The sequence below is a fragment of the Lepidochelys kempii genome, chromosome 2 (genome assembly GCF_965140285.1).
Source record: "Lepidochelys kempii isolate rLepKem1 chromosome 2, rLepKem1.hap1, whole genome shotgun sequence".
NCBI lineage: Eukaryota > Metazoa > Chordata > Testudines > Cheloniidae > Lepidochelys > Lepidochelys kempii.
In genome coordinates this window covers 9,028,311-9,050,552 of record NC_136381.1, presented here as the reverse complement: position 1 = coordinate 9,050,552, position 22,242 = coordinate 9,028,311, and the positions used below count along the sequence as shown (strand labels likewise).

Genomic DNA, 22,242 nt, shown 5'->3' with positions numbered 1-22,242 from the left:
AATTGTGGTTGCAAAATTCACTCTCCAGAAATATTTTCTCATATTCACTTAACATTTGTTGTCACACCACCTTTCCCGCCATGAATACACTCTCTGGGTACACTCACTCAATTTAAACATAGCGAGCGAGTGAACACAAGAAGTTTGATTTTCATTTGAGCAGAATATTTCTTCAGATGTTTGCTCCTCTCTGTAGGACATTGTTCCTCTGCCAGTCCCGAGGTACTATGCATTGAGCCACATATCTGAACCAGACAACTGGGGAAAACATGGAAGGGAATGCAATCCATAATTCGCTGGAAAATCACAACTTCAAATGCCAAGAGGGTCTGAAATGACTCAGAACAGAGCCAATGCCAGTAAACGGCCCTGACACAAACCTATTTATAGTAGGTCTGCTTAGGGTGAAGTCTTGTCCATTGACTTCACTTCTCAGGATCAGGCCCTCAGTCTCCCGGGATTACATTTCTCATAGAACCACAGAAACTGGAGATGGGAAAGATTTATTAGCTCATTTTATTCACGTACCTCTGCAGGAGCAGTGCAGGATTGTCTCTAACTGTTCATTTTCAAGTGCCTATACCAGTTTAGATTTTAATGTGTCAAGCAATATAACTTCTTACTGCAAAACAAATCCACAGCCTACATGTTCTTTTTCTAAGGCTTTTTTGTTTGTATTTACTATAGCTGTTAGTTTCTTAGTTCTGCCTTCTAGTGGTATCATGAGGAAAAAAAGGGGAAGAGTCCAATGTAGCCTTAGAAATCAGTTTAATTTGTTCTATGACACTATTATGCACTAATCCTAATTGTATGGTTATTCCACCGTGTCACTACAGGGTGGAGTTAACATTGTCTGGGTGCCTTAACTGTGCATTGGCATTCCTTAACATGACTGGATTTCTTTTAAATTTAACCTTAACTGAATTTCCTGGATCGGTAATGCTTGGTTTTTCCCCCTGTAATTCCCTGTAATTCCCCTTAAGTTACTAACACGTGCTCAACCTTAACTCCAATTTGATATCCTTTTTATCTGGGATTACAGTTATATATCCTGTTTCCAGAGCAACTTGGGAAATAAAATACTATTATGTTTATTAGCTACTTGGTTAAATGATGCATGCTTGGTTCTGGTTTGGGGATAAGGGGGAGTTGCAGCTGTCCATGTAACATTCATGTAGGAAAGGGCTATGTATATGAAAAACCCACCACTGTAATTACACCATGTTTTCTGAAACATTCCCAATGTGATGGCACTTCTACCCCATTCTCTTGTATGTCTGTGAGAAGGAATGGAGCAGTGTCTCTTTAAGAGGACATACTTCAGAAAACTCTTAGGCCCAAGTTTCATCCTCCTTTCCTGGAAAGTAAGTTTCCATTTGACTTGGAGACATTCTTCCTGCACTTACCCTACCACCCGTCTAGCCCGCTGATGTCCAGGGCAGGGGTGTCATTTCAGAAAAATTTGGGGGCGGAGGGCAAAGTTGTGTCAGCACATAGAACATTATCTATGATAATATGGGCTGGGCTGGGCGAGAGGAGCAGATAGACCCGTGAATTTGGGAGGAGAGGCGAACCAAGGTCTGAGGGACTAACTGCCCACCTTGCCACCTTGCAAATGACCAGGGGTTGCCTGGGTCTAACAGAGAGGGCCATCTGTCTTCATTGGCAAGATCTTTTTGTTGGAGGCGATCATTGCCTATGTACCCAAAACCTCTATATTGCACACTACTAGCCCACATTTATGCACAATACTGTGAGCTGGATCAGAAATATCGAGGTTCTGTGGCCTCCAGCCTAGATGTCCACTGTTGGTTCATATGGAGGGTATTTGGTCTGTAATAAACTGGTTGGAAATTTTCTGATGCAACCTTTTTCGGCTGGAAAATATCGATTTGCTGAAAGTGAAATATTTCACCCTAAGCGTATCAATTTTGATGCAGTTTAGTTTTGGGGAAGAAACAAAAAAGGATTTGGGTTTAGGTTGAAATATTCCATTCTGACACTGCTTAATGGAACGCTTACATTTTTTGTTTTGAAATGACTTTTCATTTAGAAATTTATTTTATAGTGTAAGAAATGTCAAAATTGGAATGAAACGCTTTGATTCACCTGAAATGAATTTCTTTTTCCAGAATTTTGTTTTCCGGAAATTTTTGAATTATTTCGTTTTTGTTCCCATTTTGGAATGGAATTTTTTTTCAAACTCACAGAATTTCCCACATATTGAAAAATCGAGTTCCCTCCCAACTCTAGTCTGTAATGTAAGCAACAGAGAGAACCATGGGCTCATGTTCTACTTTCTGCCTCAATAGAGTTGCTTGACTGTAAGTGAGTGCAGAATGAAGCCATGAGTGTGGTGCGTGATGCAGCACATACTGCCCCCTGGTGAGGACCTTAAATAAATCCAGGCATCTGACATGCTCCCACTTTCCAAGGTCTCCCTAAAAACTCTTACAGCTGCCGACATTCAACCATTTCATTTCATTTCTTCAATCGGCTTTGGGAACATTTCCAGGACTGCAAAATAAAAACATTCTGACACACAAATCTACATATAAATTAGCAGTTGTACCTTTGTGTTTGCAAAGTATTTTGATGTAATAGAGAAGATTTGTGAAGAGGTTAAAGGGGGAAGGTGTTCCAGACTTCCTAGTCATGTCCCTAATGAGCATGGCCCTGCCAAACTTCCACTCTGTGTCAGACTGGGCTTGTATCCTCTGGTAGGTGTCACTCATCATGGCGATCAGCAGGTTGATCAGCACAATCAAGGTCACGATCAGGTAGACCCCAAACACAAAGCGGATGATGACAAAAGTGAACTGGGGAGTTCTGGTGAGTGAGGGCAGGGACTCGGGGTCAACAAGGCCAAACACGGAGAAGAATAATGTGACCATAATGACAACGGGGTCCTGGATAGCGGTGCTCACAGTCGCGTTACCACCAGCAGCTGAGAGGTTGGTCTTTGGTTCAGGGTAGACTGGCTGGTAGACAGATGACAGCTGCATGGTGAAGGCTATGTGAAACAAGCCCAGGATGACTGCGAACCTGGTGAGATCCTTCATGAGGTTCCTGATTATGACGGCCCAAGGGCCAAAGAGGTGGTGGAAGGTGAGGAACTCCAGGAACTGCACAAAGGAGAGCGTCATGGCCACCCCTAGGAAGATGTTCCTGGCAAACAGGCAGTGCAAGCGATCGGTGCCAGCAAACATCAAGGCCAGCAAATGGCAAAGGAAAGCAATGGCAGAGAAGCCCAAGACGAACACTCTGATCCAAGCCAGGCCAGCCCTTTCTCCAAAATGGGTGAGCTCGGTGACCAGTGTCCCCAGCAGCCAAGCTAAGAGCAACCACTCGTTCCAGTATGGCACCATGTGACCTTCATAGATGGGGCTAATGGGGGGATACACTATGGTTAGGATGAACAGGATGAGCAGGAAGATATGAGATGCCAAGTGGCTCATGAACTTCATAATAGGAATTTTATTGAACCTATGTTTCAGGGGTAGGGAGAAAACCAGCCACATGGGGGGGCACGCTAGGAAGCAGACGAACAAGAGGGCAATCTTCCATGGGGCCCACTTCAGGCTGCCATACCAGACTTCTGTCAGGTATTTTTGCACTGCTGGATGCGCTACTACGTCCTTCTGTTCACACTCAATTAGCGAGTCCAGCATGGTAGTGCCTCTGTGATCCACTGCGCGGAGAAGGTAGCCAGCACTTCTACCTCCAGAAGCCAGCGTCAGGAGCTCAGTGGCCATGCTCTCAGTGTACTTGGCAGCAGTTAGCAAGTCTTTGGCACGTTCCTTCTCCTTCAGGGCAGCAATGTTGAAGGCCCGGGAAAGCTTGACAGCAGTGTCCAGGGGAGCAGAAGAGTGAAGGACAAATTCCTCAATTGCCTTGTTGTTGTTCAGCTTCCCACAGACCATAAGGTCAAAGATAAACTGGAAAAACAAACACCCTTAGTTAATATCACAAAGAGGAAGGATAGTCTTGTGCTTAAGGCATTGGATGGTACTCAGGAGATCGGATTCAATTCTCACTTCTGCTACAAGCTTGCTGTACAACCTCGGTCAAATCATTGAATCTCTCTGGTGTCTCAAGCCTTCTGTAAAATGGGTATAACAATACGGTCTTTTCCCCACTCTTTGTTTTGTCTATTTACAATGTAAGCTCTTCGGTGCAGGGACCATCTTTTCCTATATGTGTGTACAGCACCTGGCATGAGGAACTTCTAGGTGCTACTGTAATGCAAGTAACAACAACAATGCATAATGCTTTACAAACACTGACTGACCACAACACATCCATGGGTAGGGCAGCATTATCACCACCGCTTTACATATGGTGAAACTGAGGCACAGATCAGGTGACCTGCTAAGGTCACAAAAGGATTCATCATCTGAGCTGCGATTAGAACTCCAAATTCTGTGCTCAGAGGCCACACCTTTAAACTCTGGATTTAGTAAATAGCAACGTGGAAAAAAAACAATCCAATTTGAGAGGAATATTTCCAAAATGCCAGGGACATTCACATATTTTCACTGGGGCTGGAGAAGGCTCATCATATAAATGCTAGATGTGTAGAATTAATGTTCAGTGATGTTTTTTTCAGCTTCTAGAAACAGAGGAGAGGTGTCTCTGACCAGATCAACTCCCTGGTCAAGCTGGTTCTATTACAGCTGGGTGAATAATAGATTTTTAGGTTTGTTGGCAATTTTGACAAAGTTAAAAAAACAAATAGTTTCAGGTCAGACCAAAAAAGACAATTTTTGCACATTGAGATGTCCAGAACATTTTCATTTTGGTTGAACAAAATGTTTCATTCCAACAAAATCAAAATGTTTCATTTCAATTTTGACTCTTTTTTTTTTAACACTTCTGAATGTTTTAAAATAAAATGGAAGGAAATTTTGAAACAAAAAGTCATTTCCAACTGAAAAATTGAAATGTTTCATTTTGAACACGAAACATTTTGATATTTTCAGAATCCGCTCCCCCCAAAACCAAACAATTAGGTGAAAGAGTCACCAATTCATGAAACAGTTTGGTATTGCCAAATCTGCATTTTTCACCAAAAAAAAAAAAGTTTTGGCTGAAAATTTTTTTCTAGCTCTAGTCTCCAGCAACATATGGCTCCGAGCTCCAGGAACCGCATAGCCATTGCTACCACTGATGTGACCAATAACTATAACGACCAATGACCTAGATTACTGGGATCCTAGTCATGCTATTGCACCATAAGGGCATAATGTAGGTGCTGGGGGTAGGATTTTGCAAACAAGAGTAGGACATATGGCTCAGGGCTTGCCCACGTCACCTCCCCTACCTCATCTTGGCTCAGGGTCTCCCCTACCTTCCTGTCCTCAATCAGTTTCAAGGTGGTGGAGTTCCTTTTCATCAGGAAGCTCACTACTTCTTGGTGGTTCTCAGCAGCTGCATACTGGATAGGTATCCTCCCCTCTTTGGACTCGAGAGTGGGCGTGGCACCGCTTTCCACTAGCAGCCGGACACTATCCAGGAAACCCGATTTGGCAGCAAAGTGCAATGGGCCCCAGCCTTGCTGTGGAATTAAAGGACGTACAGTGAAAACGCAGCATTCATTGACCACAGGCATCAGGCAGTCACATAATAGGGAATGGTGCAGGAGGGGATGGAATCACCTTTAACCAGAATTGCATGAAACTTTCATAACTTTCAGGTGATGGGCAAACTGGAAATCCATGGGCAGCTGACTTGGCTGGCAGCTTTTGTCAATAGACAGCCATGCTGCTGTTCGGAACCATGGAATTCAGGACGTAGGGTTTGGAGATACTGTGTAGCACCTTCTATGGTATCATATATTGTTCATGGCACAGGCCCACGATCAAGGCTTGGTGCGAGACTCTCCATGAAAAGGTTGCACAGAAAGTGTGACCGCCCCTCACTGTTCCAGCAGGCTAACACCAACCGTGCGAGCTGCTGCTGTACCTTGTCGGTGACGTTGATCTCCGCTCCCTGGCCCAGCAATGCCCGCACCATCTCAACGTGGCCATTGGCTGCAGCCAGGTGGAGGCATGTCCGCCCTCTCTTGTCTCGAAGATGCAGCTGGGAGGTGGATTTGCTCAGAAGAAGCCCAACGACGGCGGTGTGACCATGCTGGGCCGCCAGGTGGAGAGGGGTGGAGCCCTAAGCACAAGTGGGCTGGTTAGCATTGTACAGCATTTGGCACAGGGACGGGATGGCTCCAAGGTCACTAATGGGACCTAAAAATGTCACCTAAAGACACTGTCAGACTTGGCACAAGAGGCATCACTCTTACAGCAAGGAGAGAGGCTGAGGGTCAGGGAGACTGAACTACCCTCCACAGCTAGAGGTGACCCCTCCAGCAGAGGGCTGGGGTCCACTGTCTGAGGGCTACGTGGACGAAGCTTGCATTGCAGCAGCCTCTTCTGCAGAGGGAAGGGCTGTCTCTATGGTTGTCAACCCGGCACTGGTCAGTAGTAGCACTAAATTCATGTAGAAACAACCAAGGTTGGCCATGACGTGGCCGGATGGTTTGGACTGGCCTGAGCTGGAGAGCAGCCCAAATGTTAGGTCGTGGAATTGGCCTTGGACTGTCCCAAGAGGCTGATGCTTCATGGTGGCCTTGCTCTGTTGTCATCATACACATCAGTGCAGAGTGGTGGTACAATGCTAGCCAGAACGGCCACTCGAGGCCCCCGGAGTGCTGGCCTCAGAGAAGCTAGGACCTGAAAGTTGCCCAAAAGGGCTTGGCTGGTGTCAGCTTTGGGGGAGATGGAAGCTTCCCAGATAGCCTGTTACCCCAGATATGATGCTGCAAAATCAAAGCTGCCCGCCCCCATGACAGGCTGCAGCCTTCTCCTGGGCTGAGCCAGCTCAGAGCACGGTGGCTCCCATGTGAGTAGAACACACAGAGCATGGCTAGCCTCTTACCTGCAGGCTGGTCTGACAATCCACCTGTACGCCGGGGTAGTTGAGCAGCAGCCGGACCAGGCTCTCGTGTCCCGACTGGGCAGCCAGGTGCAGTGGCGTGAATCCTGACTGCGATAAATCACACAGACGGCAGCAGGGCCCCTCTGATGCCCCAGACTCCTGGGCATACTGCGAGGGTAATACAGTTCCCAGACACTTCCCCCCGCAGTGCGTACAAGTCAGAAGCCAGAGCAGCTGTTCCCCCATTTTCTGCGACTCACGCCTGCAGGCGGGCCATAATGATCTACCTTCCTCCCTCCCTGAGGCCCTGGAGAGTCAGCAACCTGGCTGAAGCCTCCCCCACATGCACCATCACGCTGGGTTACGCATTGGAACAACTCTGAAACCTTTCAAAGGTTTTCATGAGACTGTATAGCCCGGTGGCTGGGACACTGCTGTGGGAGACCCAGGCACCACCCCTGCTGTGCCTGATTCCGAGCAGAGAATTTCATCCCAGGTAACACCAAATCAGACAGAGTGGGGTCTTGAATCTGGATCTCCCAAATTCCAGGCCCGCGATCTGGCCTCCAGCCCAAAACCCTCCTGGTGAAAATGTGTGGAAACCAAAATGTTTCAGCTTCCCCGAAACAGCATATTTCGGCAAGAACGTTCCAATCAGATCTACCCGCCCCCCAGTTCTGGAACAAGTGGTGCCGTGGGACCGAGGGCTGCAGTGTCAGGGTCTCTACGCCATGCAAGTTCCACGCACAGCCCATCCCTTTCAGTCAGGGCCTTGGAGCCATTTGTCATCCAGGCCTCCCGTTTCTGACCCTTTGAAAAGCCTCCCTGTGGAGCCAAATCCTAACCAAGGAGAGCAGAGATTGGAAGAGGCAAAGGCAGATTTCCCAGGGTGAATACAGGGGTAAACCCTTCTCCCCGCTCCACAGGCCCAAGGGAGAGAAGAACCAGGGCAGCTGTGTTACACAGAGTGCAGTGACATGACGCAGGGAGTTGGGGGCAGGGAGGGGGGCTCTCCCCAGCCTGTCTGCCCCAGGGCTGGGGTCCATCCAGAATAACATGGAAGAGAGGTGCATGGCCACCCAGGAGTGCGTGCAGGGTGCAAGGATCTGCAACTAAGAAGGTTCACTGGCTAAAGCCACAGCACAGAAGGGAGTAAGAGTCCAGTTGACGTGGAAACTACTCGGGCAGCTCTGAGATACAGCAGCAGCAGCCAGGAGGGGGACTCAGTCTGCAGCAGAGCACTCCTCTGCCAAGCTTGTTTACAGAGGAGAAGACTTGGGCCTACCACACAGTGAAATTAAATGGCTCAGTAACACGAGCCCCCATGTTATTTGGCTCCACGGAAATAGACAAGTGGGTTCGGGATGCCATTTGTCGGCTTGTCCCTTATCCCTCCCTGGGGCTGGCTGCTGTATTACCTCACTGCCTTGCTCCTTGACCTGCTGTCCTTCGGAGGTGAATTTGGGAGGCTCGCTGCGCATGGTGGCCAATCCCCTGGCGAGCATGTCTCGGACGAAGTCCAGCTGGCCGTAATGAGCTGCCACATGAAGGGCAGTAAATCCTGTCTTGGAAGGGAAAGAAAAACACATCCACAGTTCATGGAAAACAAACCAAGTTTGCTCTTTTAAATGAGCCAGAGCACTCTCATTTAGCATCCGATCAAAGCACAGTACATGCCTGACAGCTGGAAGGAAGAAGGTTAAAAGGGAGAGGTCACAGAAGACATGAGAATGACAGGAACGAAAACAAAGAAAGGGGTGAAAGAATGAGAGAGTTGGAAGAGGAGAAGGAGCTTTTGGGGATACATGTTTCAGGAAGCATCCTCTGCATTTGGCATCCACAGTTGATGCCGCAAGGCTCTGGGCAGCATCAGGAAAAGACGACTCCTGACAAAGCAGTAGAAGGCAGGGCCTGTGTTAAGGGATGTGACTGGGTGCCAGGAGCATGGGGTTCTAGTCCCTTCTCTGCCATTGGCCGAAGTTTCAAAAAGGACTAACAATTTTGGGTCACTCTATTAGTGGGTGCTCAACTTGAGAGCCCTAAAACAAGCCTGATATTGTGGAAGTGCTGAGCACCCACCCTCTGAAAATTAGGCCCCTGTAGGGCATCCAAAAATGGAGGCCCTCAAAATCACTAGTCACCTTTGGAAACCTCGACTCACACTCGCTGGGCCTCAATTTCCCATCTGTACAATGGGGATACTAATTCTTCCTTTCTCCCACCTTCTGTCTGCCTGGGCTCTTTGCAAGATCGTTGGGGCAGGGACTGTCTCTCACTAGGTGTACACACAGTGTCCAGCACAGTGGGGACTAACCATTACCAATAACTATGTGTCCCATGCACTTCCCTGCTTTGCTGTGTGGCCCTATCTCCGCTGGACACGCAACTAGGTCCTGACCCTCACCTCTGACCCAGTTACAACAAACACCACCTGAGTTGTGTCCAAACAGCGGCTGTTTTCACAACATAGCCACACCCATGCCATAGGCAACAAGGCCCCTGCTGTGCAAAGCCAGCAGCCACGCACTCACCTTGGTGCTGGTGATTCTCAAGGAGATGCTGCCCTTTAAGGCCTCCAGGACACTGATGTGCCCATGTTTGGCCGCCAGGTGAATTGTCGTCATTCCTTCCTAATAAGGAGCAGAGAAAAAGCATCAGAAGGCAAGGCCGGGTGCAAATCGCAGAGTGTTGTCACAGCAATGGAGAAAGTCTGGGTGAGGGACAGAGCCTTTGAAAGGCCTCCTGGGGTCTACTCGTATTCTTTGAGGTTCTGACACTCCCAGCACGGCCTAGCTCCATGATATGATGGTATAATTCAGGGGTTCTCAAACTTCACAACCCGCTTCTGACAACAAAAATTACTTCACGATCCCAGGAAGGGGGACCAAAACCTGAGCCTGCCCACCACCCCACTGCCCCAACTTGATCCCCGCCACCCAGGGCTGAAGCCCTCAGGCTTAGGCTTTGGCTTCGGCACTGGGCCTCAGGCTTCAGCCCAGGGCCCAAGAAAGTCTAAGCCAGCCCTGCTGACCCCATTCAAAGGGGATCGCGACCCACAGTTTTAGAACCGCTGGTATAATTCAAGGTGTCACAGGCTGGCTGGGCATTCAGGACAACGGGCCACCGAATGGAGAGCTACCTTAGCCTGGAACTGTTCGAGGAGTCATGAAGAAAGAGGAGGCTGGTTCTTTATAAATGAAACATCACTACCCTTTTGCTGCGAGGGGCAGAGAAATTTAACCCTTCATCCCTGAATTAAAAAAAACAACTCACCACACTACAATCACAGCATGGCACCATCCTGGGACTAGTCTACAAGAGACAAACTGGGGGACATGGGGGGAGATGGAAAGAACAATAGGGATGCTTTTACTTCAGCATCTCAGCGAAATGTTAGTGCCTTTCCCAAAGGGGAAAGGGCTCAGACCCCTGCCCCCATTCACAGAGGCGCACATCAAGGAGAGGCACAAGGATGTGAATGTAAATTTTGTAGATGCGCCTTTCCCTGCCAAAGAGAGATGCCCTTCTGAGCATGCAGCCTGAAATGAAGGAGGGGCATTTGGACTCGGGGGCAAGTGGGTGTTACCAGTCCCCTCTGTGCTGATTACGGAGGATGGGTTGTTACAGCCCCCAGCAGCTCATGCTTTTGACTCTAGAGGGCCCAAGCTGTCGGCCAAAGAGAGCAGCCAGCACCCGTTGCGTTCACACCATCTGCATTTTGAACTGGGAGCCGCCCAGCCAAGCCCTTGGTACGTACACCATCCTCATCCGCTGCCGAGGCTCCCATCTGCAGCAAGACCTTCACCACCTCATGGTGCCCCCCAGCAGCTGCCAGGTGCAGAGGAGTGGAGTAGTTTGTCTGCAACACAAAGACAGACCGGGTGGGTAACTAACCATGTGCAGTGTCTGAGCTTCAGAGCAAGCTGGCAGTGGGGCTCGCCTTGCAGGGATCACAGCATGTAAGATTGTGAGGCAAGGGCCAAGGGAGGTACCAGAGCTCCCTGCCTATAACACCACAACGGCACAGAGCATCAGGACGGTGTGGGACTCTCTCACAGGCTTCTCCTCCAAATGCCTCAAGCCTGGGTCTTCTCAGCTCTAATTTGCCCTGAGGATGCAACCTACGATTCTTCGTGCAGGCCACAGAGAGAGTGTAGAGGGGCAGACAGGTGTGTTTAAACTGGGGGAGTGAGGAAGTTCTTGGGAACTGTGACTGAAGTCTCAGCACTCTCCTGTTTGGCGTGACAAACAGGGCTCAAAGAGATCTGCCGGCGACCTCACTGCAAAGGACACACTGCAAATTCCCTCCCATGCAAGCAAAGCCCTGTGTACATTAGCTACATACTAAATAAATAAAAGGGGGCAGATGCAACTAATGCATTACTGAAAACCAGCTGACAGTTGTAGCAATGCCAGCAGACAGGGGAAGGGGAAACCGTGCTTACTAAAACCTACAGACACATTCCCTTTAGGATCTTGTGTAGGCCCCCGTGTCTCCTGGAGGCTGGCAGGAAGTCAGAGGGGTTCCCCTATTTATGCTTTTGGGGATGCTGGATCTGAACTTCCCAGCTGGTTCCTATCTCCATAATGGGCCAAACCAAAAAGCCAGGCCCCAATGCTCATGAAGTTTGGGGAAGGTTAGATTTGGATCCAAAATTTATGGTTCAGGCCCGTGTTATCAAAGCAAAGTGGTGAAGTATCACGTTGTGCGCAATGACTGGGGTTATTCACCTCCTTCGTGTCTGGATGGTGACGCTGGAAGAGGCAACTAACGCAATGTCTGCCTCTTTGCACCCGCCCTAGGGGAGAGCTTATTCCAGAAGCTGCCAGCTGTCCCCCATTTTCTTTGGCGGATACAAGCTCTCTGCGTTTCGGAGGCAGCACAGTGAGTAAGGTAATGGTGTTCTCATATTTTGCTGCCATCTCATATTTTGGGATGACTATTCCTGGGATGCCCGCTGTCCGTGGAGCAAAGACTCTGACAGCATGGCCATGCAGCAGGCGTAAGGCTAGGATTTAGTCACGGAGGTCACGGCAGACGTGGATTCCGTCACTTTAACAGACCTCCGTGACTTCTAGGACTTCAGGAGGAGGAGGAGATGGGACTGTGTGTCCCTGCTCAGCAACTGGGGCTGGCTGGAACCAGGACCCTGCAGCCCCAGCCCCGTGGCTTCTGCTGGGGGCTGTAGCCAGGGCCGCACACCCCAGCCCCACGGTGTCCCGGGCTCGCCAGAGGCTGCAGCTGGGGCCGCGCGCCCCAGGCCCGCAGCATCCCGGGCTTGGCGGAGGCTGCAGCGGGGGCTGCGTGCCCTAGCCCTGCAGTGTCCCAGGCTCGGCAGGAGCTACAGGTGGGTCTGTGTGCCCCCCTTGCGGCTTCCCAGGGCTGTGTGCCTCCCCTCCGGGGCTTGGCAGGGGCTGCAGTCAGGGCTGCACACCCCGTCCCACAGCTGCGGCCAGCTCCAGAACGGGGGCTGTGTGCCCCCCATGGCTATGTCCTCTCCCCCCCCGCTGTTGCCGCTGGAGCTGGGGCTGTTCTCCCAACCATGGTGAGCGCTCGGCTTGTCGGGCCCCCCTCCCCATAGGACTCCCTTCCTCCCCCCATCTAGCCCTGCCCCCTCCCCCGTCACAGACTCCGTTAATTTTTGTTTATTGCCTGTGACCTGTTCCTGACTTTTACTAAAAATAACTGTAATACAATCTTAGCCTTAAGCATGCGTAATTGGGGCACTGAGAATGATCCTCTGGGTCCCAGCTGGGCACTGCTTGAGCTCTCATACACAGAGGAGAGAGGAGGTGTAATCCTCTCTCTCTATACAGGTCCAGCACCAGCTTCACAATCACCCCACAGACTGCCCGTGGAGAGTTCTCCCTTTTCCACTCTCACTCCTGCATTAACATTTAACTCCCAGCGTCCTAATCCCTCAGGGATACCAGAACAGGCATAGATCTAGACTCTCGGGTCAGCTGTGTGTGTGTGACACTGCCCAGCTGGACAGGACCATAGCAAGGGGACACCGCCGCAGGGACTCACCTTGTTGCGTGCCGTGGTCACCCCCACCTTGTTGAACTTCAGCAGCTCCTTGATCACAGCGACACTGCCTTTGGAGGCAGCTATGTGGGCACAGGTCGAACCTTCCACGTTGGCAGAGGTCACCAGTTCCGGCTTGTGCTTCAGAAAGAACTGAACCACCTCCGAATGGTCATTTTCAGCAGCCAGGTGCAATGGTGTCTGTCCTTGCTGAGGGGAAAACAGAGTCAGGCTTCGTGAGACCCCAGCCTGTCAGCGAACCGCTTCAGGGCTTAGTTGTGTCTCGATTCCTTTGGGGTGGGCCTGGTCAGAGGTTAGAGGCCAGGGCAAAAGGGGGGACATTTTTCAAATTCACAAGTTCAGATCTGAAGGGCAAAAATTTCCCCAAATTAAAGGCTTCTCTAAGAAAGACTGGAAATTCAGCCCTGGGCCACCTGGACTGTACCTAAAGGGTCATGTTTTTTTGGGGGTAGAGCTGCCATTTTTTGGTCAGGCAGCTGGAGACTGAAAACAAAATCAATCACACAGCTGTGAGGGTTGATTGGAAAAGCATTTTCACCTGTCAAGACTCTTGTCCAAGATCCTGTGTACCTGCTGCATCATCTGATGGCAGCATTCATTCAGCGGCCAAAGCAGGGCATGGGGCTGTGGGGCACAAAGTCCCTTCTCTGCTTTTGGCATTAGCAAAATCAAAAACACGAGGGGAATTTTACCTGTGTTCTCTGGCTCCTGACACTGCTCCCTAAGATACCTGTGAACCTGCAGCCAGGGCCAGATTAAACTTTTGTGGGCCCAGCGCCGAACATATTTGTGGGGCCCCATGGGGGCAGTGGGGCACAGCGCAGGGGGATGGGGGAGTTGGTCCCCGGAGCGAGGGACCGGCCAGGGGCAATGGGGCATGGTGCGCCGGGGGTGGCCCTGCTCCGCCCAGAGCGAGGGGACTGTTTACAAACCGGCAAACACCAGACGCACACTGGTCCACCCAGCCCTGCGCTGCCAGTGTGCCCCTTCCCCTCAGGGGCAGGCCCACGCTGAAGCACACCACCCCTTTGTACAGTGCCCCCCTTTTATGCCCAGTGCCCCCTTGCCCAGAGACCTCTCCTACAGATCCCTATGTCCAGCGCCGCCCTGGACTCGCTATCCCCAGTGCACCCCCCCCCAGAGACCCCCATACTGGCCTCCCACCACAACTACACAGCTCCCTGCACACCACACTGCCTGACCAGCGCCCCCCCACAGACCTCCCCCCCTCACTGCCAAGCACCCTCCTCACAGTCCCACCATCACTGTCGCACACCACTCCATATTCCTGAGGGAATTGTGCCTCAAAAATTTTGAAATTCTGTGCACAATATATTAAACATTGGCGAATGGGAGCTGTGGAGGCCGTGCCTGTAGGCAAGAGCAGCGCACAGAGCCTCCTGGCCCCTCTGCCTAGGAGCCGGACCTGCTGGCTGCTTCCAGGGCACAGTGCGGAGCCAGGACAGGCAGGGAACCTTCCTTAGCCCCCTGCCCCAGCCCACTGAAAGTGAGTGAGGGTTGGGGAGAGTGAGCCACCAAGGGAGGAGGAATGTAATGAGTGGGGGGCAGGGCCTCGGAGAAGGGGCATGGCAGGGGGGCGTGGTCTTGGGGAAGGGGCAGGGCTAGGGTGTTTGGTTTTGTGTGATTAAAAAGTTGGCAACCCTACTCAGAAGCGGTGCAATCGGCCAGGCCAGAGCAGGAGCGGGGCCTGCGTGCCAGGCTCCCGCAGGACCCACCTGCCTCCCTGGAGGGGCCCAGCCAAGCCCCCCACACATTCCCCTCCACACCTGTCCAAGACTGGCCCGGCCCCTGTGGTGGTGGTGGGGGGCCCACAGGTGGCTCGGCCGGGGTGTTGTGCGGGGCCCCACAGGTGGCAGGAATCAGAGACTGCCCAGAGCTGGAGCTGTGCTGGGGAATGGGGCAGACCCCTGGTGGCCCCAGAGAGTCTGCCCGGTTCAGGCAGCAGGGAGGGGGTGAAGAGGAGAGAGCGAGCAGTGGGTGGGGCCTTGGGGCAGAGCGCAGGTAGTGCAGGGAGGGGAGGCAGGGCCACCGTCCGGACACCTGGGCCCTTTCTGAGTGTGGGCCTGGTACCATGGAGCCAGAGGCACTATGGTAAACCCGGTACTGCCTGCAGCATAGAACTACGGTACCATAGAAGCTGCCTGGCCTGACTCCCCTGTGGGCCGTCTCTAGGCTGCTAGCCGACAGCAGGACTTGCTGGTGAAGGCGGGCTAGGGGCAGGGGTTTAGAAAGCAGCTAAAACACCGGCCGCTCAGTGAGAGACACGGGTGGCCTTGTGTGTGCATGAAGGCGGAGAAGGAAGCCTGCACGGCCGTGACAGTACCTGTGTGAGTTTCTGCAATCAGTGCATCTTCACTAGACAGGCTACGCTCCAGCCTTTGCTAATTACCAAGCAGGACGGTGGCTAACAGTGCTTATGAGCCTTGCCAGGGCATCTATTCCCAACCTTGCATGGCATCCTACCTGACGTTCCTGGAGATGGGCCGGGTTCTGCATAGCCCAGGACATTGGGTGAGTTTGGAGCTAGATTTTAATGGGAATAACTGGGTCGGCCAGTGCTTAAAGAGGTCTGAAGAAAACGTGTGTGTGTGCGGGGTCGGGGGGGGGGTATGTCAAGATTTGGGAGCAGCAACTTTGGTAAAACAGTGCCTAATGTGCACCCTTCCTTGTTCCAGGTCGACTTAAATATATATCGTTTGCTGGTTCTGTGACCCCTTGTGACCTCCCCTCCCCCTGACTTTAAGCAAGGGGGCTGCTGCTTCTTTAAAATGGGGTGTCCGCCTCCTCCAACTTCGCGCCAACACACAGTGACGGGGCTCAGCACGGCAATGTCATGGTGCACAGTGGTGCTGGGCTCAGTGGACTGAGGGGTTTCCTTTGGTTGCGAATGCTGGGGCTAGGATATTGGTCGTGTAAGCACTCGTCAGGGCATGTCAGGGTTCGGTGCATCTGCACCCTGTCCCTTTAAGGATCGAAGGTCTGCTGAGAAGGTCAAAGGGGCCCACCTAGATGACAGCAGGAGAGTTTTTGGTGTGCTCCAGGAGGACTCAGCAGCACTGGGGATTCGTCGAAGTGTGCGTGTTTGTTTTTTGATACTAAATTTAATAAAACTCCAGTTTTAAAACGGTCCCGGATCTGGGAGGGTAACAGCTGCAGACTGTTTTTATGGGAGGCGGGAAGCAGCTCTGAGTGGGGCCCTGAGAGGAAGTGGAGGTAGAGTTTCTTGGGCACAGAGCTTGCTGGAGAGACAGGCTGGGGGATTTCAGAGCAAGGAAACTGCCTGCTGTTTGTTTCCACTGCATGCAGGGAAACGGGATGTTGGTGGACTTTCCGTGTACATGAACCTGATTATTTCTCATCCTAACAGCAGCAGTCAGGTAAGGCCCTGAATTCTGGCTAACTGCTTGGGCCAAAGGGGCAACGCATGTAATATCAATGCATCACGAGGCTGTGCTGCGAAGCTCAGTATCAGTGCAGGCCCCTCTAAGTGTCCTGCAAGCTGGGCTGCTGTTGGATAATCTCTTATATTTCTTACACACAGACTCCCAGGGTAGTTCACAGTGGGGGCCCTCAGGATCTCAGGACTAGCAGCGGATCAGCAGTTACCATTCCTATATGATTAGCGCTGACTGGCCTTTTTTTGAGGGTCTCCGCAGAGGCTTCCCGGACAAAATGGGCCATGGAGAGCAATGTAACCTCTCCCCAATGAAGGAAGTTCCTCCAGGTTACAGTCAAGGCACAGTGGCATGGGGCAGTGTGCATGCTGGCTGACCCTGCTGTACCAGTTCTGCATCAATACGCAGGAGTTGAGTCTCCAGGGCTCTCCAGCCAGCCTCTTTCGATAACAGTCTCCAAATTCTGGCCAGAATTCCTCCAGCAGGAGAGAGGTCTCAGCTGGCAGAACCAGTTCCACTCCAGTATCACCCGCCCCCGCCAGCTAAGAGGTTATGCTGAGGAACAAAGTGGGCATGTCAGGTGAGGGCAGGGCAGAGCACTATGCCATTCCCCCATCCTCAGCTAGCAGGTGATCCCTTAAGAACTTTGTGCCATTGGTGTAAGCCCATGCAGCCCCCAGTCTGCTCTAATTCATGCCAGGGCAGGCACAGACCAGGCCATTGAATCAGAGAACTGGAATCAGCTCCCAAAAATTCCCCCAATTTCCCTATGCCAAGAAGATCTCTGTGAAGGACAAAACAATCTCTTTTTAAAAGATAAAGTAACAATTGAACATGCTCTTAAGCTAAGGCGCTATTAACAACAGCAGTTTATACCGATCGGTGGCCTTTGTCTTTTACGTTTTATTTTTCCCTCTTGTTTTCCACATGGTCCCCCTGGTCGTTCCTGCTCCCCAAGAGGTAAAAGAGCTCCTCCAGCATGCTCCTGATTGTTATTTTTAGCGGAGGAACTGATAGCGAGAATGACAAGAATCAGCAATGGAAAGAGGCCAGCAAGTGAAGTATCCGGTCGTAAAAGCCAGCACAGAATGTTTGCAATAAAATATCTGTATGTAGGGGGAAAAGCAGCATGGGACACAAAGCAGAGCAGTGAGCAATGAAAAGTGACATCTGGCGTGGGGAGGTATAAGCACTCCCCTCAGTTCAATAACAAGCCGTGGCATTTCTAGCTCATCTTCCACTGAAGGAGCTCACACACTCCAATGAATTAAGCCCCATAGGAGCCCTTTGAATGATCCCTGACCCCAGTTTATGGAGGAGATAATATGATGGGATAACATGATTTTGGCAATTAATTGATCTTTAACTATTCATGGTAAATAGGCCCAATGGCCTGTGATGGGATGTTAGATGGGGTGGGATCTGAGTTACTACAGAGAATTCTTTCCTGGGTATCTGGCTGGTGAATCTTGCTCACATGCTCAGGGTTTAGCTGATCACCATATTTGGGGTCGGGAAGGAATTTTCCTCCAGGGCAGATTGGAAGAGGCCCTGGAGGTTTTTCGCCTTCTTCTGTAGCATGGGGCATGGGTCACTTGCTGGAGGATTCTCTGCTCCTTGAAGTCTTTAAATCATGATTTGAGGACTTCAGTAGCTCAGACATATGTGAGAGGTTTATCACAGGAGTGGGTGGGTGAGATTCTATGGCCTGCATTGTGCAGGAGGTTGGACTAGATGATCATAATGGTCCCTTCTGAACTTAATGTCTATGAAAACTGAGGCACAGAGCAGTCAAGTGACTTGCCCAAGGTCACAAAGCGAGTCAGTGGCAGAAACAACTCCACTCTCCCCCAGAGGAGTCAGAAGGTGGCTCTTGTGGCAGAGTGGTTCACGTGGTACTTCTGCCATCTGACAGGGACCAGTTGCAAGCAGCTGATCAAATTCAATTCAGCAATAGATTAGAAACAGAGCAGGGTTCCTGAAAGTTACAACCCATGGGATGCCCTGCCCTTTATACACCTACGGAGAGCTAGCTGGATGGCAGTATGCAGTGCCCAGTGGTGAGGCTTCCTTTGGGGAGGAAGGACAATCTAATGACTACGGCACAGAGTGGAGATTCAGGAGACATGGGCTATAATCCCAATCCTTAGACAACTTTCATCTCATTGCTTCCAAATGGGGATAATACCACCTCAACTCAATGCCTGTAAATCCTTGGAAGGCACAAGCTATAGGAGAGTAAAGTGTAATGATCTGGGGGAGTTAAAAGATTTCTAGGCCCAGGGGCTAGGAGCTTTGGAGCTGGTGTTCTGCTGACAGACTAGCAGTAACTGGTGAAGGGGCATCAAGCACCCAGCCACCATGGCATGGGTTCCCCCTACCTTAATGGCATCAGCAAAGGAAAACAGTAATCAAACAGGGATGGGGAGAGAAGGCTTGTGGGTAATGATGAGACACTGGGTCCTATCCAGACAGAAAGAGCCTGAGGAGCTCAAGGAGAAAGGAAACTATTTTGTCTTTGGCGGCAGCAGCTGCAGGATGTTTTGCTCCGAGATATGTGCTTGTTTCAACAGAGCTCGTGAAACACGATTCCCGGTGCAGGCTGCAGTGCCTTGCTGCGGGGCCAGGACAGCGTGCTGGCATCCACGCGCGAGACACTTACCATGTCGGTGGCATTGACGTCCGCGCTCATGCTCAGCAGGCTGGTGCACACGTCCAGCTGGCCGGTCAGCGCAGCGAGGTGCAGAGGGGTTCGCTTGGTCTGCCCCAGAAGAAAAGCCAAACACACTTCAGCACGTGGTGCTGTCCCGCCGGCTTCCCCCAAGGAGGCAACACAAGACCAGGAGAGAGGGCAGGCCTGTAGGTATCCGAGTGCACGTGGACGCCTGCTCTGGGGCAGAGACTGCTTTTGGCCTTTTAAGGCCTACAAGGTGCGTCTTCACTAGCGAAAGAGGTGTTTTCGTACCACGTGTTAACTGACACGCGGTAAGGTCCTACTGAAGGCAAGGCAGTTTGTAGCTTCCACCCACTAGCAAACTGAGGTGAAGGCTCTGGAGGAGCCTAGGGTTTGTACCTCAACCAGCTAACACATGTGAAAGCTACACACTGCCTTGTCTCCACTAGGATTTACCTTGTGTCCGTTACCTCGTGTTGCCTAACAATACATCTCTTTCCCCAGTGAAGACGAGGTCTAGGATTTAATGGAGGGATGTTAGCACGTGCTAACAAACACCTTTGAAGAACCTGGTGTATTCAAGGCCCCCTGCCTTTAACATGTGCTAACTCAGTCAGATTCAAGCCAGGGCCGACGTTATGGGTGGGTGACATGGGCGACTGCCTGCGGCTCTGTGGTCAGGGGGGTGTCATGGTCAAGAGGCAAGGAGTAGGGCAGGCCTGGGGTGCGAGGCTGCAGAAGGGAGCTTGGGGCAAAGGTGGGAGAGGCAGCAGGACCCGGGGGCATTGGGACCAGGGGGGCTAGGGGGCTGGGTGGAGAGCCCAGGGAAGCAGTGGGGGCACTGTGTACTGTGGGCCCACCCTTGATACATCCCTCTGGCTCCCAGACCTGCCTCTTGCACACCTCCTACAGCAGGGTTTTCAAAGGGGGGTCCTCCTCGGAAGGCAGCCTTACAACCATCTTCCACAGTGCCTGCACCAGGGGACTGCTCCCCCAGCCAGATAAGGGACTTTACCATGTATGAACTTCACACCATGTATCAGCCCTGAATAAACAGCACAGTGCTGTGGTAGAAAGGACACAGTTGGAGGTTAAGTGAAGGGTGGGATGGGGTCAGAAACCACATCTTCGCAGACTTAATTTTGGTAGCTGCGGGGAGCCTTGACGGAGGTTCACATTATTGCAGTTCTAAACTTATCCCAAGCACTCCAGTGATTGTCCTTTGGAAGGAAGCAGGCTTGGCTGGTGGTATGATCAAGGCCCTTTTTGCTGTTTTTACATAGCTCTGTGCCTCCTCACCTCTGGGCCTGGAGCCATTTATTTACTAGCTGAAAACTTGAACAAATATTCTTAATGAGATGTAAGCTCTGATTGAAGTAGGGTCGGCAAAGGGCACAAGGAGAGAATTTGGGCTGTTAGTATCTAACTGAACCCCTCTGAGGATAGCTTTTACTGGAATCCCTCAGAGGCTCACAAGTGGGTTTATTTTTGTCCTTACAACGTAAGTCTTACAGAAGGGTTTCATGTCCATTCATGCATCTTTTGTACCCAAAACCTGTTTGGGTCAGACTGAGAATGTCTGTTTCTGAATCAGCATTAGCAGCCCTTTGGGTTTCTACTGCTTCATAATTTGTCTTTTTCTTTTAAAAGTGCCCTGACATCTGGCAGTTTTTTGTCTGGGTTCAGCCAGTCACAGAGTTTGGACCTAGAAAGCTGGTCCCTTATGACTTTCTTTGCCACTATTGTTATTTATTAATAGTATAGTATGGTGACACCTAGAGGCCTCCATCAAAGATCGGTGTCCCATTGTGCTAGGCGCTGTACGCACATATCAAAGAGATGCTCCATGCCCCAAAGAGCTTAACAGTCTATGCATGTGGCATGACACAACAGGGAATAAACCACATAAAGGAGCAGAGAACAGGGTGAACAGCAAGTCAGTAACGGTTAGCATAAGTAGCTACAATCTAATATAACCTAATCTGATACAGCCTAAACCCTGTCTGCATACTGGTCCGACCCCTCTGACTCTGAAGGTTGCTCACTGTGCGACATTTCAATCGGCAATTGCCTCCACTCAGAAAGCCACCTTAGTAGCCAAGCTCCTACCCATGTGCAGGTTGGCTGCGCCTATAAGCCACTCCTTACCAGGGTCATAGCATCAATGCTGGCCAGGTGAGTCTCCACGAGGAGCTTGACTAAATGGTTGTAGCCGTTCTGAGCGCTGAGGTGAAGAGGTGTCAGGCCCAGCTTGGTCTTGGCATTGACGAAGGCCTTGTGCCACAGCAGGACGTCTGCAATCTGGTCATGGCCATTCTCTGCGGCCAGGTGCAAAGCTGCTTTCCCGTGCTGCAAACAAAGCCACAAAGCTAGCTGCTGTGGTTACACAGGGAACCAGAAAATCAGAGAGATGGGCCACTGGAACCATGGATTTTAATAACCTCCCATTCACAGGACCTTCCTGTGTGCTCCAAACACTTTATATACTCTGCCATGAAACCATTGCTGCGTGACCATTTTTGGCCATAGTCAAAGCAGTCAAGCAAGTGTTGTGTGTGTCTGTGTAAAGGCATGAATGATAAGAAGAATAGTCCAGTGGTTAGGGTGATAGACTAGTACTCAGGAGACCTTGGTTCAAGACCCTGCTCCACTAATAACTTCCTGTGTGATATTAGGCAAATTGCTTACCCTCTCTGGATAAGTCTACACAGCAATGAGTCTCAGAGCCTGGGTCAGTGGATTTGGGCTCATGCTGTGGAGCTAAAAATAGCAGTGCAGAGCTTTGAGCTCAGGCTGACACCTGGGGAGGGTCTCAAAGCCTGGGCCTGAACATCTCCATTGCTATTCTTAGCCTGAGAGTGAGCCAGTTGATCCAGACTGAGTCTTGCTCCCCTGGGTTTGTTTTGCAGGGTAGACATACCCTTTGCATCTCAGTTCCCCACCTGTAAAATGGGGATAATAGCAGTGCCCTACTTCAGAGGGGGTTGTGATGTGCTCAGATACGAGTGTGATGGGAACCACATACGTATCTAAGGCCTAGTCTACGCTGGGGGCGGGGGAATCGATCTAAGTTGACGTACTTAGATCTACTTACCGTGGTGTCCTCACTGCAGTAAGTCGATGGCTGACGCTCTCCCGTTGACTCCGCCTGCACCTCGCGCACTGGTGGAGTA

General features: G+C 51.1%; 1 protein-coding gene across 5 annotated transcripts in view; it reads right to left on the bottom strand.

Annotated features, from left to right (window-relative positions):
• Nucleotides 1-22,242, bottom strand: part of LOC140906317 (uncharacterized) — a 77,376-nt gene that overhangs the window by 4,175 nt on the left and 50,959 nt on the right. For 4 of the 5 annotated variants that reach the window (XM_073330008.2, XM_073330009.2, XM_073330011.2 and 1 more), the window contains 10 exons: nt 21,218-21,418; nt 19,058-19,156; nt 12,962-13,168; nt 10,688-10,789; nt 9,462-9,560; nt 8,349-8,495; nt 6,931-7,038; nt 5,965-6,162; nt 5,351-5,557; nt 2,573-3,938 (listed from right to left, as the gene is read on the bottom strand). In XM_073330008.2, the coding sequence (XP_073186109.1) occupies nt 2,573-3,938; nt 5,351-5,557; nt 5,965-6,162; nt 6,931-7,038; nt 8,349-8,495; nt 9,462-9,560; nt 10,688-10,789; nt 12,962-13,168; nt 19,058-19,156; nt 21,218-21,418 (2,734 nt within the window). Of the gene's footprint in view, nt 1-386; nt 487-2,572; nt 3,939-5,350; nt 5,558-5,964; nt 6,163-6,930; nt 7,039-8,348; nt 8,496-9,461; nt 9,561-10,687; nt 10,790-12,961; nt 13,169-19,057; nt 19,157-21,217; nt 21,419-22,242 lie in introns of those variants that run through there. The other variant, XM_073330012.2, reaches the window with a different exon arrangement.